Source organism: Nicotiana sylvestris, chromosome 8, assembly GCF_000393655.2.
Source record: "Nicotiana sylvestris chromosome 8, ASM39365v2, whole genome shotgun sequence".
Classification (NCBI taxonomy): Eukaryota; Viridiplantae; Streptophyta; class Magnoliopsida; order Solanales; family Solanaceae; genus Nicotiana; species Nicotiana sylvestris.
Window position 1 is genome coordinate 19020676 of NC_091064.1, and position 18360 is coordinate 19039035.

General features: G+C 38.6%; 1 protein-coding gene across 1 annotated transcript; it reads left to right on the top strand.

Annotated features, from left to right (window-relative positions):
• The first annotated feature begins 941 nt into the window (after positions 1–941).
• LOC138874751 (uncharacterized) lies at positions 942–6134 on the top strand. Its single transcript, XM_070153532.1, has 2 exons — positions 942–1403; positions 6048–6134. Exons 1-2 carry the CDS (start codon positions 942–944, stop codon positions 6132–6134), a joined length of 549 nt encoding a protein of 182 aa, XP_070009633.1.
• The last annotated feature ends 12226 nt before the right edge of the window (positions 6135–18360 follow it).

An 18360-nucleotide genomic window follows, 5' to 3' on the forward strand; every position in this document is an offset into this window, starting at 1 on the left:
TGTACCATGTACAGGAATTGAGAAAGAGGTTCACGAAGATAGAATTCCGGCATGTGCCCAAAATTCAGAATGAGTTTGCCGATGCATTGGCCACTTTGTCATCCATGATACAACATCCAGATAAGAACTTCATTGATCTTATCCAAGTGAGAATTCATAATCAGCCGACATATTGTGCCCATGCTGAAGAAGAAATAGATGGAAACCCTTGGTTCCATGACATCAAGGAGTATTTGGAAAAAGGAGAATATCCAGAACATGCAAACCACACTAAGAAACGCATACTCTGGAGATTGTCCAATTACTTCTTCCACAGCGGAGGAAATTTGTATAGAACAACTCCTGATTTGGGATTTCTAAGATGTGTCGACGCAAAAGAAGCTTCTAAACTACTTAAGGACGTATATGCTGGGACCTGCGGCCCACACATGAATGGTTTTGTCTTGGCCAAGAAGATACTTAGGACCGGTTACTTTTGGATGACCATGGAGATAGATTGCTTCCAGTATGTCCGCAAATGCTACCAATGTCAAGTGCACGCCGATATGATAAAAGTGCCGCCAAACGAGCTCAATGTAACAAGCTCACCTTGGTAATTCGCCGCCTGGGGAATGGATGTCATTGGTCCGATTGAGATCACTGCTTCAAACGAGCACATGTTTATTTTGGTAGCCATTGATTACTTCACAAAATGTGTAGAGGCTGCATCTTACAAGCTGTCACCAAGAAAGTCGTCGTAGACTTTGTCAAAAATCGTATCGTTTGCCGATTCGGAGTTCCCGAGTCCATTGTTACTGATAATGCTTCCAATCTCAACAGTGATCTGATGAAGGCCATGTGTGAAACTTTCAAAATCAAACACAAGAATTCCACAGCATATAGACCTTAATGAATGGAGTAGTAGAAGCTGCCAAAAAAACATCAAGAAGATACTAAGGAAGATGGTAGAAAACCACAAACAATGGCACAAGAAGCTACCTTTCGCTTTGTTGGGATACCGCACTACAGTTCGTACATCGACTGGGGAAACTCCTTATATGTTGGTTTATGGTACCGAAGCTGTCATCCCAGCTGAGGTAGAGATTCCTTCTTTAAGGATTATACAGGAAGCCGAACTCAGCGATGCAGAATGGATAAAAAGTTGTTATGAACAATTGGCTTTTATCGATGGAAAAAGGATGAACGAAATAGGTTACGGTCAGCTTTATCAGAATAGGATGTCTAGAGCTTTCAACAAAAGGGTCAAACCAATGCAATTTGCACCAGGAAAGCTAGCGCTAAAGAAGATCTTCCCACATCAAGATGAAGCCAAAGGAAAATTCTCTCTCAAATGGCAAGGACCTTACTTGGTTCACAGGGTACTAAGAGGAGGAGTTCTCATACTTGCAGAAATGGACGGAGAAGTTTGGCCAAAACTAATTAATTCAGACGCAGTCAAAAGAAACTATGCTTAGACTATTTACATTTCCTCATTTGATGTAATTGAACTATGATTGACCTGATTCCCGTTTAAGAGGGGATACGTAGGTAGCCCTGTGGATTCGGTCATACCATAATAATATTTCTTTTTGCCCAAGATTAGAAACTGGGGCAGAATTTTGAGGAGGACCCTCAAAATTCCGGAGCAAGTCCAGCCAATGCCAGTATATGCCAGACTGTCAGGAATCAATTAAGAAACTGGGGCAGAATTTTGAGAAAGATTCTAAAAATTCCGAAGAAGGTTCAATAAAGCTCGCAAATGGCCGAAGAATCATCTACCGAACTGGGGCATAATTTTGAGGAGGACCCTAAAAATTCTATCATGAGAAAGCTGTAATGTCTCTGAAATATGTTACAGTCACTAGTTCATCTAAAACTACTTGATATATCATATGTTTCTAAAACAACTCTATTTTTATCACTAATTGCATATTTTCGAAAACACTATTTTTCATAACAGTCAGGTGTTACCCAGAGGAAATCAAATAAGGCCTCTAGAACGGAACAAAGCAAGGCCAGTGGATAGAAGCACGAAAAAACCTTCCCTCACAAAACTTATAATTTTTCTTTGAACGCAAGCACATCTTACGTAGCGCTAGCATTCGCAAACATTTATACACAAAGCAGAATCACTATCAAACAGGCCATCAGACACCAAATATATCTCTAGCTAGGAAATATACTACTCTTATTTGCTACTCGCTCTCTGCATAGGACTAAGACATGTCCCACATACTTGCATGAGGATAATCTTTGCCTCTGTATTTGCATGAGGCTAATCCTTGCCTCCATATCTGTATGAGGCTAATCCTTGCCTCCATACCTGCATGAGGCTAATCCCTGCCTCCATATTTGCATGAGGCTAATCCCTGCCTCCATATTTGCATGAGGCTAATCCCTGCCTCCATATTTGCATGAGGCTAATCCTTGCCTCCATATTTACGTGAGGCTAATCCCTGCCTCTATATTTGCTTGAGGCTAATCCCTGCCTCCATATTTGCATGAGGCTAATCACTGGCTCTATATTTGCATGAGGCTAATACTTGCCTCCCTATCTGCATAAGGATAATCCTTTCCTCCATATTTTCATGCTGCTAGTCCCTGCCTCCATATCCGCATGAGGCTAATCCCTGTCTCCATATCTGCATGAGACTAATCCCTGTCTTCATATTTGCATGAAGCTAATCCTTGCCTCCATATCTACATGAGGCTAATCCTTGCCTCTAACCTGCATGTGGCTAATCCCTGCCTCTGTATCTGCATGTGGCTAATCCTTGCCTCCATATCTGCATGAGGCTAATCTTTGCCTCCACATCCGCATGAGGCTAATCCCTGCCTCCATATTTGCATAAGGCTAATCCCTGCCTCCATATTTGCATAAGGCTAATCCCTGTCTCCATATTTGTATAAGGCTAATCCCTGCCTCCATACTTGCATAAGGCTAATCTCTGCCACCATATTCGCATGAGGTTAATCCCTGCCTCCACATTCGCATGGGACCAAGCATTGTCCCTCCTTGCATAAATATCGTTCTATTCCGGTACTATCTATTTGTTTTTCGATTGGGCTAAGCTCTGCCCTTCATTTCACAAAACTAAGCCTTGTCTTGTTAACATCATATTATTGCATCTCATGGGATGAAATATCGCCGACCTATCCAAAGGCGTCATAGTCTAAAAAGAATCATCCTCATAGCCGAAAGACACCATGTCATGGCCTGAGGATCTCTTAAATTTGCATATCATTATTCAAAGGCGTCATGGTCGGAGGCACCATCTTCCTGGCCCGAGAACATCATTTCATGGCCTGTGAATCCCTCATTGAACAATTCATGTCCCAGGACATCATCGTCTAAGGACGTCATCCTCAACCGTCCGGAGACAATTTTCATGGTCCGAAGAGAATCTGCATCATGTTTAAATTTTCGCACAAATACATGTTTGCAGAATATCTTTATCTACAGGCGATTAGTAAGCAACCACTATCCCAATAGAAGCAACCTCGCTCCAATTCCTTCAACTATCCCAAAACTTAACCATTCACCATAACCATTCATTCACCTATTCTGAAATCTCATGTCCATTCTTGTAATGACTTCATTGGTATATTCCGCTAATGAATCTGGAACTACACATGGCCTGATTCCTATAAAACCAAGGATATGTAGGTAGCTCAAAGGCCAGAGTCCGGCCTCTATCTTTCAAAACATCCCATTCGGTCAAAATTGGCCATCATTTCTTTACCCGAAAACTCTTTCATCCTTCCGGGGGTAAAGAGGGGCAACTATTCATACACAATTTTTCCCTATAATATTTTTTTGAAATGTATTATACCTTTATAAATATACATTAGCATCAAATGGTATTTTTTCATAATCTTTTACATTTTTAAAATTAATTTATCTCAGTATTTTATTCATATAAACAATTACGAAATTGCATCACAAATGTTTTTAAAATATTTTTTGATTTAATATTACTATTTATGGTTCTATTAAGTCCAAATTATTTCATCAATGGCCAAATTAGCACCTTTTGGTTATAATTGCAATGACTTTGCAATTATAACCCATGCATATATTTTTATATTATTTTATCAGAAATTAGTCCATTGTATTTTTAAAATTACTGAATAACTTTTTTTAAACATTCCTATTCATGAAAATCATTTTTATAATTAGTAATTATTTAACAAATTATTTTTGTCAATTTATTTGGGGTATTTAACAAATAGTCTTGTTTAATTTCAATTTCAGCCTAATTGACCAGCCCAAATACCCTAATGGCCTCTCCTATGCTAGTATCGCTGTCTCTAGGATCCTCAAGGGACCAAGGTTAGTCTGCTTACGCCTTTGGTTCTTGCTCGCATGTTTCAGGCCATTATGGTTTGGTTTCGAGTAAGATCTTCCTATTTCGCCTTAAACCTATGGATTTCTAAGCCTACTTCTTCATCTTTATGTTGCTTTCCTTGAAACCCTAGTTTTTTCCTTTGAACTTCTCAGATCTATACAGATCTGAGATGGATTGAACTTGTTTCACCGGTTTTTATGAAAATCTTCGGGTTTAACGAGTGGCTTTCCATTTTTTCTCAAACTAAGGTTTCCTGAAAATCCTTTTCTTCAAAACGTTTTGCTGACTTTAAGTATTTAATCTTCTATTTTTTTATGTGTTTTTGACTTATTTCGAATAGTTTGCTTCAACCCTAACTAGCTTATGCTAAAGCCCTAATTTTCTTATGTTTTTGCTTCGATTTTGAATCTTTCCATGCTACTTGTTACGTTGTTCGTTCTGTGCTTTGACTTTCATGATTTCCCCTTTAGTCTAATTCAATGTCTTGTGATTTTTACCCTAGTTCATCTCTATTACGGTTTTTGATTCGATTTCTCGGTTATTTTCTGTACGTTTGTGAGATTCTATTTTAGCCTACTTGTCTATTTGTGGAAAACCTATATGTTCACCCTCAAATCGGTACTGTTTGAATTTCTGATTCACTGATTGGCTCTATAAAAAACCATGTGCTGATTCTTGATTATTTACTTTATTTACGACCTTGATCAGTTTTCTTACCTTATTCGATTAATTGTGATATTTATTGATTCTTCACTAATTATTTCCTTAATTAATTTTCTATCTATTTACCCCTAATTGCTCACTTGATTTTCTTTCCTTAGATTTATTCTGCCTTTACTGTTGGGTAATTACCCTTAATTAAGGGAAAATTACACTAATTGGTGTATAATTGATTCTGTGGCTTCCTTAATTGTTGAATGGTTGAACTCATTTACCTTATTCTTCTTGCTCTTAACTACTATATATACTCTCACCTATTCTAACTTCTAGGACAAACATTAGTTCATCAATACTCTCACACCCTCAAAAGCTCTTTATTCTCTTTTGTTACTTGTAATTCTCACTAACCTAGCCGGTTGTAAGCCAAGGCTGGCTATTTGCACCATCTCTTCTCTATACTCTGTATTCTCTCCTTAACTGGTATGTCCTGATTCAATTCAAATTCCAAAACTATGTGTTTTCTTTGTTGATGTAGTTCATTAGTTGTAACTTCCAGTTCTATTTATTATTTTACTATCATGTTGCTCAACTATAACTAGCAAACCTAGATTACACTGCCTAACTACTGTCTCACTTAGCATGTTGGAGTCTGTTCTATTAGAAGCTATGACTGGTTTATTTACCCACAAGGATCTGTTTATTGTTTAGCATGCGCAATCTTGCCTTGTGATAATTGGATGCATCTCGTTTGCTCATTAGCATGTCCAAGCTATATTACTTGTTTACTGTCTTACCCAGCATGTCTAAATTCTGCTAAGTATTCTGAACCATGAATGTTTTTTGAAGTGCTTGCCTAGTTTGTTTATCTAAGTCTTGCCTACTCTACTTTACTAATGAGATCTTGCTAAGTCATCTAGCCCTTCAAAGTACTTAAATTGTGTGTATGGGTCATGTCCTACATCTGTGTGTTTTCAACATGTCTTTGCTGTAATCTTTGTGACTAACTTGTCAATTCTACAACTTCTTGAGAAATTTGTGCATCTGTTTGCTTATACACAGGGTGTATTCTATGTGTCCCCAACCCCTCTATCTCCATATGTGGAATCTGTTTGCCCCAAAATGTTTCTAAAGCTGTTTGTTTTGTGACTTGCATTCTGATTTCAAAAAATGTTTTTCATGCTTTTCTCAAACTGTTTTACCACCCTAACTGGTATTGGTTTCAGAAATCTTTTCACTCTTAAGGCCCTCTTTCTACTGTTTACCAAAACTCTTTCAAATCATGCCAAGCACTCTCACTTATTCTTAGGTTATTAAGTTTTGCCACTCTGGTATGTGTACTGCGTAGATGTCCCTGAGATCTCTCTGAACTCTGGTATATCAGGGCTGGCACTTCCACATTCCAATAAATCAGTCCTTATTTGAGAAAGTTCTGGGTGTGAGCACTGCCCGGGATCCTTAAGGTCCTTAGAGAACTCTGGCACACTTAAACATGAAATTTGCTATGGAACTTTGGGCATTTGAGACTACTGAAGGCTTGGAAATTACTTTGGGCCTGCTTTAGGCTCCCTATAGCTTAATGTATATTTATATTTATGTAATTTATTCAATCCTTGGTCTACAGTTATTAATTGTAAACAAATATTGGGTGACTAGTAAAAATGGAGGGTAGTTGTATACTCTGGGTAAGTTGGGTAGATAACATGCCTATAGGGTTTATTTTGATTTACATGTGCTGTGTTAGACGACTTGCCTATAGGGTTTGCTTTGGTTGAAATAGATTCTGCTTGCTTTACTTCACATGATTAGATTCCATGCCTATAGGGAATAAAATAAATAAGGTTCAGTTCTCATTACGGCATATATTCAATTTTGTCCCTTTAGAAATCATGCTTATAGGATTTAAAATTAGCTTTGATTATAGAAATCATGCCTATATGATCTAAAGTCATTTTTAACTAGAAAGCATGCCTATAGGATAAAGGACTTCAAAAAAAATGTCTCCTCAGAAATGTATTTGCATATACTCACTTAGGCAAGCCTTAGGGCATTAAATAATTGTGAAACCAGTTCTGTTTATATGTGAAATTATCCAGGATTAATAAGTTGTAAAACCATTAGGCAAACTGGTTAGGATCCTGCCATTTCCCTAAAAAAATAAACACTGCATGTTCTGTTTTCGTGATGTTCATCTAGATATCATTTTCTTAGGATTTCTGAACTTCTTTTGAAAATCTGTGCTTTAGACGTGCTATTTGATTGTCTATATGTTTGTCTCTATTTTCTTGTCCTACATGTTATTTGCCTGTCGCCTAGATTTTTACCTTTTTATAAACTTTAGGCTATCTAGAACCATCCAGATTTAGAGGTCCCAAATTCCTCCAGGACCATAAGGAAGGGACGGGTAGCAGCACGCTTAGAGGTCGTTAATTAAACTCGCTTATAACCACTAAGGGGAGGGTAATGGGTAGTAAAACGATATGATGACTGCACGCTAATGTCATGTGTAGACCCTCATTGAGGAGTGATTATCGAGCATTGCATGGGTGTGATCCTGTAAGCTAATCAACCTAGGACTTCCCTTTCCCAATTCCTATGTGTTTAAATTTTATAAACTTCCTTTTCTTTACATATACATGTGCAAGTTGCTCTGGCCTCTCCCTTGCCTCCATTACCTGAATCATATATGTGCTTAGAATGTGAAAACATGTCTTTATTTGCGAATAAGTGTTGAAATTGTTTACTTGTAAAATGACTAATTCAGATAGTTTAAGTTCGGCTGGGACCCACTGTTGTGGACTGCGAGGGGTGCCTAACACCTTCCCCTCAAGATTATTTCGAGCCCTTACCCTAATCTCTGGTCATGCAAACTAGTACATGAGTTAATTTCTCTAGGTGCCCTAACGCACCTTAATCCGTTAGGTGGTGACTCTTCAAATGCCCAATTCCCAAAAGGAAACGAATTGTTCCCCCATGAATGTCGAAACCCGGACTTCCCCGTCAAAAAGGGAAAAAAGGGGGCGCGACAACATGGCGACTCTACTGGGGATATTTTTAGGCTCTTAGCATAACGAACTTATTTTGTGAATTAGTCCAAGCATGCTCTATCCCACGTACCCTTTCCCCTTATTTGAATTTAACTGTCTATTTTCAAGCATTTATGATTTCTTTATTTTCCTGAAACTGACGTATCTCTTTGTTTTCTTTTTCTGTAGCTGTCTTTCAATTATTTAAATACTGCATTTAGCATTTTACGTGCAAATACTTGACACACATGCTATTTATTGCTGCATAAATCATTTTCAACATCATATTCCACTCTTGCGTAATTAATCCTATAGCAACGCTTGATGAGTGTTGCACTCTTCCTATATATCACCCTTTAAATTCAGAAAGGCATATTTGCGGCAAAACTAGTCGATCAGCGGTGCATTCGACGGTTCCGTACATTTTCTCCTCAAGTTTTCTGCTTGAGGGTCCCAGTATAGACCTTTATAACAGCCTTACTCTGATTAATTATACATGCATCATGATCAAACCTAGCCAAGTTAATATGTTGTCCGCATAATAACCCTTTAAGACAAGCCTTGTCCAAAAGTCCATCGGGTTTTTTATAATCCCAACGAACGTAACCACGATTAGGTGCATTAATTTGGAGAAATAAATGTCAATATGCTAATCATTACTATATAAATAGTCGAAACCTGGAGGGGTAAAGGGCCTAACTCTCTTTTGTTTTGCAAAAAATGAGGCACGAGGTCCCCAGATTCGGTATGGTTGGTAGCATACCCTCACTCTTGCTAGAGTTGTAGGGGGAGTCATTTCTATATTTCCAAAACCATGTGAAACGAGTCCTAGAAAACTTGCCTTTTCTGTTGGATCTTCAGCCCAACAAAATACTGATCGAGGCTGCAACTATGTTTTGGGACAAGGACAGGGTTGTGTTCCATTTTGGGAACATAGAAATAACTCCCCTTCTAGAAGAAATAGGAGGATTTGCTGGGTTGCCTTGGGATAGCCCTAATCTGTTAGCACCTGAAAATCACACTGCTAGAGGATTTCTGAAGATGATGGGCTGAAAAAGAATGACAACTTGAAATGCCTGAAGTACTCCTACATACCTTTTGATTTCTTTTATAAAGGATACGGTCACAACAACTCTTACTGTATAATCGCTCTAGGTGCCATAACGCACCTTAATTTGTTAGGTAGCAACTCTTCAAATGCCCAATTCCCAAAAGAAAATGAGTTGTTCCCCCATAAATGTCGAAACCTGGACTTCCCCGTCAAAAAGGGAAAAAAAAGGGGCACGACAAATTCCAGGGATGATGTGCGGGATGTGATTTGTGTGTGCAGATGATGGGCTAGTCTGGAGGACTTGAGGCCAAGTTTTGATTGTAGCTTGAGCACGGGGATTTTGATTGTGTGAGCACATGCTTTTGGACTTATAAGTATGGTAGTGTCCCTATTAGTGGAATTTGTGGCTCGATAAGTGGTTGGTGGCTATACAATGAGTATGGTGTGATTGTGAAATCTATTTAGATGGGTTGAATGTGATGAGAAGAGTTTGCTTGATATGTAAAAAGGACTATTAGGTGCTTGATTGTTGTCTTGATATGATGTATAGTCTTGAGTTATGAGTTAATTAAAGGATATTTCCTATTGCTTAATTCTGGAACGAATTAGATCCTCATGTATTATTTATGAGTTAAGACTCCGGAAGATTAAGTGGTTGCGTAGTAGTCGTGGCTGTGAAAAGGTATAGAGAGATGTTATTTTGAGGTTAAATAGGTGGGTTATAACCTGCGAGGTAATCTACGGATGTGTAATCTTTATGATATTATGTGGAGGCTTTCTTTTCTACTAGTAGGTTATATTTGTGTGATTTGAGTTTGGATCGGTTGTATGTCACGACCCAAAATCCAACTAGTCGTGATGGAACCTAACTCAACCCGCTAGGTAAGCCAATTGACAATAATCCAATTTCAATGAAATTTAATGAGACAATAAATAAAAGAAAATATCTGAATCTTATACATTTCCCAAGGACTTGTAGTACAAATCATTAGCTTCTAAGAATAGAATTTACAAAGCTGGTATGAAATAAATACATCATCTATTCGAAATGTACATAAACCAATTTTATGAATCTAAGGCTACCAAGAATAAGAGGCAGCTACTATCGTAATGCAAGTACGTCTTCAATTCAAGCTCCCGTTGATCACAGTAACATCAACAGCCAACATCTGCACGCAAGGTGCAGAAGTGTAGTATAAGTACAACCGACCCCATGTACTTAATAAGTAACAAATCTAACCTTAGGTTTAAAGTAGTGACGAGCTGGAACAAAGGTTGGGTCCAACGCCAATAGCCAACAACAGTTCATAACAATGTAAACCAAGTAATAAAAGAAGTAACTCAGAGATAAAATGATCATCTTATTCATAGTTCCCGAAAATAGTTCCGCTTTTCAAGTACATCAGTGAAAACCCAAGTCTTTTACCGAAATTGCCAAAAATGTGAGTAAGTAAGTTTAAAGACTCTAATTTTTTCCAAAAAGCTTTCAACAGGTAAATCTTTCATTTTCAAATGGCATGAGAAAAAATACATCTCTATGCCTACATGTCAATGTATGCATGCCAACTGTAATACCATGCAGTGATAAAAAATCATATGCATAATCTTAGAGTATCAATTCACTCATTCCTCCCAGTCACTCAGTCCTCACATCCACTCAGTCTACTAAGTCGCTCATTCCTCTCAGTCGCTCAGCACTCACACTCAATAGGTACATGCGTTCACTAGGGTGTCTACAAACTTCGGAGGGGCTCCTTTATCCCAAGCGCTATAACAAGTCAATCAGATCATAAATCAATGAAATATGTTGCGGCGTGCATCACGATTCCATAAACATCCTTACCATCAGGCCATCGGCCTCACTCAGTCATCAATCTTTCCAGTCTTTCGGGCTCTCAATGTCATAAATAATCAGCCCAAAAATAATGATGTGATATCAATAAATAGTAACAGAGACTGAGATATGATATACATATGAATGTGTATGACTGAGTATGTAATGCAATGAAAGCAGATAGCTCAATAGCAGAAAAGACCTCAGTAGGTTTCAATAGGATAATCATGTAGCCTAGACATGGTTTCTAACATGGAGCATAGCTCAATAGCTCTAGTATATAGAGATTTCATGGTTATAGATAAGATCCAGTAACTACACAGAACAACAGGAATAACGAAGCCACAATTCACACAGTGCGCGCCCACACGCCTGTCACCTAGCATATGCGTCACCTCAACACCAAACGCATAACACGTAATTCGGGGTTACATACCCACAACACCATATTTAGAAGTGTTACTTACCTCGAACAAGCCAATTCCAACACCGAGCAAGCCAAGCAACGCTCCAAAATGCCATCTCGCACATATCGACATCCTAATGGCTCAAAACTAGCCAAAAACAACTCAAATACATAAAATAATGCCAAAGGAAACAAACCTAATCCATAAAGGTCAAATCTTAATCAAAAGCCCAAAATCAACCAAAAAATCAAAACCAGGCCCACGCTTCAGAACCCAACAAAACTAAACAAATCCGACAACCCATTCAATTACGAGTCCAGCCATACTAGTTTCACTCAAATCTGACACCGATTCGATGTTCGAAACCTAAAAATTCACATTATGAAACTTTAGGCTAAAAACCCAAATTTCTCTTTTGGAACCCTCAATCAAATGCCGAAAATGAATATAGATTCATGATGTAAAATAAAAAATGAGTAGAGAACACTTACCCCAATACACATGGTGAAAATTCCTTCAAGAATAGCCTCAATCCGAGCAACATAGCTCCAAAAACGGTAAAATGACCGAAACACCTAAAATAGAGTACTTTATAATTACTGGCAATTTAATGAACCGCGATCGCGGAAACACACTCACGACCGCGAAGAGGGAAAATGTACTGCCCCATAAATTCACTATGCTATCACGTATAAATCCATGCGAATGCAATGCACAAAGCTCACATACTATGCGATTGTTGAACCAAGGTCGCGAATGCAAATAGGAATAGTCTCTGCACAGCACAGCCCAAAATCACTACGCGAACACGTGTAGGTTTAGGTGAACGAGTTGCTCAAACTGCAGCAACCTACACGAACGCGATGAACAACTTCTCCCAGTCTTCAAATAAACTTTACGTGATCGCGATCCATACTCAGCAGTCATGATTAAGAAAGCCAGATTCCCAGAACTCAGCAGAACCAGCAATGCAAAAATGAAGGAAAATGGTCCGAACACAATTCGAAACACACCTGAGCCCCTCGGGACCACACCCTAACATCCCAATAAGTCCCATAAAATCATGCGGACCTACTCGAGGCCTCAAATCACACATAACAACATCGAAACCACGAGACGCACCTCAATTCAAACTTGATGAACTTTGAACTTTTCAACTTCTATAACTCGAGCCAAAACATAGCAAACCAAACTGGAATGTACCCAAATTGTGCACACAAGTCCAAAATAACATAACAAAGCTATTCCAATTCCCGGAACCACAATTTGAATATGTTATCCACAAAGTTAACTCCCGGTCAAACTTATGAACTTTCAAAACCTTAAAATTCCCAATTTCGCCAATTTGAGCCGAAACCTTCTAGAAACATCCAAATGCAAATACGGGCATACGCCCAAGTCCAAGATCACCATCCAGACCTAACGGAACCATCAAAACTCCAATTCGAGGTCAAATACTAAAAAGACAAACTTGGTCAACTCTTCCAATTTAAAGCTTCCTAGGTGAGAATCAGTCTTTCAAATCAATTCTGAATAATCTGAAAACCAAAACCGACGATTTACAGAGTCATACTATATCATACAGAGATACTCATTCCCGTATACTACCAAGCAAAGTGCAAATTCTCAAAATGATCAGTCTGGTCGTCACATTCTCCTACACTTAAACATATGTTCGTCCTCCAATGTGCCAAGAGTTGTTCCCAAAGCCATTAAACCACCATGTAACCTTACCATGCACATATTCGGGGGTGATCTCATGTCACCCTCATACATATAAGCTTGACGACACAACCTAACTGAAGATCTTTAATTCAACCTTAGCACATAACCCTTAAAACCAAATTTTCGACATTTGGAATTTCTTACAAGACCGAACCTCGCAATCTACCTACTGTATTAGCCTGAAAAAGCTGTATCTAACCATAACCTTAACCCAAGATGCAATCACAAGATATACCACGTAACTCAAATACCCATAGCAAGATTTTCGATCAAAAAAGCAGCTCAATACAGCCCGATACCGGTAATAAACCTCATATCAACCAAAACCTTGTTCTAAAGCCTTTGTACACTATAGATGATGAAAGAAACATACAGGAACTCATAACTATTCATCACATCAACAAGTCATGGAACTTCGTCTCCTTTGACAAGACTATAGTCAATTCCTAAGTCGACTTTCGATATTAGTCTTCCAAACATACCATGATCAAATTCGATGGCACCCATTCTAGGTCCGACAACCTCATCTTATCAAATACAAGCTACTCTACTGACACGCCACACCAATACTACACAATGCTACAAATCGTGCAATCTGTGCACCAATATGCAATAATTCAAATGTACTCAATCATGAAAAATGACTCAAATGAGAGAATTGTCCCGCATGCTCAATAAGTACCGCCATAACGAAATGCTAAAAACCTATCACATACCACAGAGCTATAACACACGAACCTAACATAACCCCGCTGCAACGCGTGACCTCATACAAATATTGATTCATATGAAATACCTCAAGCCACCCTGCTCAAAATCAATAACCACGCGCAATTCGACATCAAGTACCCAAAGTGCATTACCATAACCATGGGGAAGAAAATAATGCAATACCACACAAGCTCGAAAGAACATAACCAATGCGCAATCAATCATGCAATACCCAAATACCCATCTTGCTCAAATTCTGCTATAAAGCCTAAATAGAACCGCGCCATATGTACATATAACCAACAGATCACAAACCCTCATAGAATGGAAGATTACACATATAACATATCAGATATGAATAAAATCAATTCTATCTGAATGGCACATTCCTCAACAATGGCAGTTTAGGAGCCAACCAATCCGACCTGGTGTAGAATACACATCCTCTTTGGGCCTACCAATGCGCCCCAAATCAACTCTAATCATCCACAAATAGATAAATAACCCTCTGAAGGTCAACAATGACCTAACCATAAAATATACCATCCTCTAACAAGCTTGGTCCCACATTTTCATAGTCTACAACCACAAAACAATCTGCTCCTAAGAACTCCTAGTCTCCAAATCCGTAAAACACATGAATTACCATATCTGATCCCAACTCCAGCGCCCGAATGTATATCACATCTCTCATACATGATCATCCCATGAGGAATACTTCTCTAATTATTCCATGCCACATAGCAATACAAGAAAATCGGCAGTCGATCAACCAGGAGAGTGTCGCAATACCAATGAAGTATCCATAAATCAAAACATAGTGCGCCTTTTGAAATGTACACTTTCCTCAAGAAATACCAAATAGTAATACCATTCGCCTAGTCATCTAAAATCATCCACGCTGCCTAAGAGTATATGTCCTTACCTTCAAAACTCACCCGTGACTTTGCACATGCAAATCTCGATCCCACACAACACACCACATTGATCATACCATCATATGAAAAGTACGATAATATCATAATCCACTCCGAGTCACAAGCAAACTATATACTCAATTATCTAGGAACCTTCCATTTGATCTTAACCATGGGAAAATTACAATACGCAACATGTTCCTCACGCTATTAGGAAATATTCGCCTCAAATTGTGATAGAAATCATCAAGAACTCTTTGGAATCCATTTGCACATAATCAAACAATCAGAACTAAATCTCTCTAACTCCACCAAGCCACAGGGGTCGCCAAAACCAAAGAGCATTGCCACGAAGCACCTGTAGAGACTCACCACATCGTAAGAACAAACACAGCCAATCATATCCATTACCATGATGATACAACCTACTACCAGGCTGCCCTATTTCTCCAAGTTCTTCTGAATTACCTTCAAGTTTACACTTCTCCTTGTCGGAACACCACGATTCTTACCCAAATCCCACCACGCAAGAGATCCTAGCATAAAACCACAATGCCATAAGGCCCATAAGCTGTTGAATTCTCTCTTACGCACCCCAAAAGCACCACAACCAAGATACCCACTCCGAAGAGACCTTTTATGAATCTAAAGTTGTTTCCTTCACCTTCTTGATATGGATATGTAGAATACATATGGATATAGAAATACGACGAGTTTCGACACCATCCAATGTAAATCTCACTTTCTAGCCATATACAAACCCTGAAAAATTCCCAATTCCTACATATAAATCTCAATTAAACCGACCAACCAGACCGAACGATTTGTGCCCCATTAGCACACCAACATTCTAAGAAGTAATCCACACATCTAAGCAACCAAATGAATCCCTACACCATGCACACTACATCCGTTACAATTAACAAACTAAAAATCCTGTGATTTCCATATACCCATAAAGTTGTAATATGACCCGTATCCAGAAATTCGCTTACGCGAGTCATCCTTGATCTCAACCTCTGCAAGTCATAATGGATTCACCAGTATAACTCAAAATGAAACCAATACAACACATAGTCGTGCAATCAACTCGTCAATAGCAGACTCCCCTACTTGGCTCAAACATATGAAATAAAATATCTGATAACTTACAATAACCATACCCCTATTACTGGCATACTACCGCAGTGAGATTCAACTAAATCCTTCTTAAGCTCATGTAACACAAACTATCTAATACCTCAAATCATCTTCAAATCTCTCATTCGCCTTTGTAACAGTCAAGCCAACTCCCATAAGTTATCCAAACTCAAATAGCAACACACATAATTCACTAGTAAAAAAGAACTCTCTACAAAACAACATAGGGATCACACAACCTCATGATACCTCCGCATGAGATAACCTAATTGCTTTGCCTCAAACTGACATATCTCTATACCTTTATACAATCACAACTACTATGCCATCACCTAATCTTCCTGATTCTGAACTCATCAACAAGACATGAGAATCTAATTTGTTCCACAATTAACCAACATGAAAGATCCTTCAACACACTCATAACCCGAGATTGCACGTCAAATCAAGATAGAAATCAAGAACCCAATTTACATCTCAATCAAACTCTTTTCGTCACATTCAAATAATCTAAACACTTCCCGTAGTCATATCATACTTGTTTTATAGCCATCCAACCACTCATCGAGCCATAAATTCCACTAATAGGGACACTACCGGACAAATAAGTCCAAAAGCATGTGCTCACACAACCAAAATCCCCGAGCTCAAGCTACCGTCAAAATCCGCCCTCAAGTCCTCCAGACTGGCCCTTCATTAGCACAGGGAAATCACATCTCGCACCTTATCCATGGAATCACAAGCCGTCGATGTAGAGCTGATACCGAGTGCTCACACACGCATACAAATGCGTGGAAAGAATTCAAAGAGTTATGCTTCAAGCTGAATCAATGTCGCACGATAAGGAAAGAAAGATGGAAAGTATATCCAAAATGTCCTGTAGCCTCTCGAAGATAGGTATGGACGTCGTCATACCAACCTGCAAGACTCTACTAGACACTTGCTCATGACTTGTAGAATCTATGAACCTAGAGCTTTGATACGCACTTGTCACGACCCAAAATTCAACTAGTCATAATGGAACCTAACTCAACCCGCTAGGTAAGCCAATTGACAATAACCCAGTTCCAATGAAATTGAATGATATAATAAATAAAAGAAAATATTTGAATCGTATACATTTTCAAGGACTGGTAGTAAAATTCATGAGCTTCTAAGAATAGAATTACAAAGCTAGTATGAAATAAATACATCATCTGACCGAAATATACACAAATAGATTTTTATGAATCTAAGGCTACTAGGAACAAGAGGAAGCTACTATCGGAACACAGGTACATCTTAAATTCCACCTCCCGCTGATCATAGAAACATCAGCAGCCAATATTTGCACGCAAGGTGCAGAAGTATAGTATGAGTACCACCGAACCCATGTACTCAATAAATATAAACTTAACCTTAGGTTCAAAGTAGTAACTAGCTAGAGCAGAGGTCGGGTCCAACATCAATAGCCAAAAACAGTTCATAACAACGTAAAGCAAGTAATAAAAGAAGTAACTCAGAGATAAAATACTCAACTTATTCATAGTTCCCGAAAATAGTTTCATTTTTCAAGTATATCAATGAAAAACCAAGTCTTTTACCAAAATTGCCAAAAATGTGTGTAAGTTTGAAGATTGTAATTTTCCCAAAAAGCTTTCAACAGGTAAATCTTTAATTTTCAAATAGCATGAAAAAAATACATCTTTATGCCAACATCTCAATCAATGCATGCCAATTGTAATACCACGTAGTGATAAAAACCATATGCATACTCTTAGAGTATCAATTCACTTAGTCCTCCCAGTCACTCAGTCTTTATAACCACTCAGTCCTCACAGCCCTCAGTCCACACAATCGCTCATCCTCTCAGTTGCTCAACACTCAGTACTCAGAACTTAGTGCTCGGTACTCGCACTCAGTAGGTACATATAGGGTGTGTACAGACTCCGGAGGAGCTCCTTCAGCACAAGCGCTATAACAAGGCAATCATGGTATAAATCAATGAAACATGTTGCAGCGTGTAGCCCGATCCCATAAACATCCTTACCATCATGCTCTCGGCCTCACTCAGTCATAGATCTCTCCAGTTTATCGGGCTCTCAATGTCATGAAAAAGTAGCCCAAAAATAATGATGTGAGGTATTAATAAATGGTAAGAGACTGAGATATGATATACAAATGAATGTGTATGACGGACTATGTAATGCAATGAAAGAAGATAACTCATTAGCATAAATGACCTCAGTGGGTCCCAACAGGATAATCATGTAGCTCGGACATGGTTTCTAATACGGATCACAACTCAATAGCTCTAGTACGTAGAGATTTCATGGTTACAGATAAGATCCAGAAACTACACAGTACCACACGAATAACGAAGTCACAATTCACACAGTGCACTCCCACACACACGTCATCTAGCATATGTGTTACCTCAACACCAAACACATAACACGTAATTTGGGGTTTCATACACTCAACACCAAGTTTAGAAGTGCTACTTACCTCGAACAAGCCATATCCAATACCAAGCAAGCCAAGAGACACTCTAAAAATGCCATCTCACGCGTACCGACCTCTGA

Coding starts and splice junctions, on each gene's coding strand:
- LOC138874751 (XM_070153532.1), top strand. CDS start 942: ATGGTAGAAAACCACAAACAATGGCACAAGAAGCTACCTTTCGCTTTG. Junction 1,404..6,047: donor TTGCAGAAATGGACGGAGAA/GTTTGGCCAAAA, acceptor GCTTATACACAG/GGTGTATTCTATGTGTCCCC.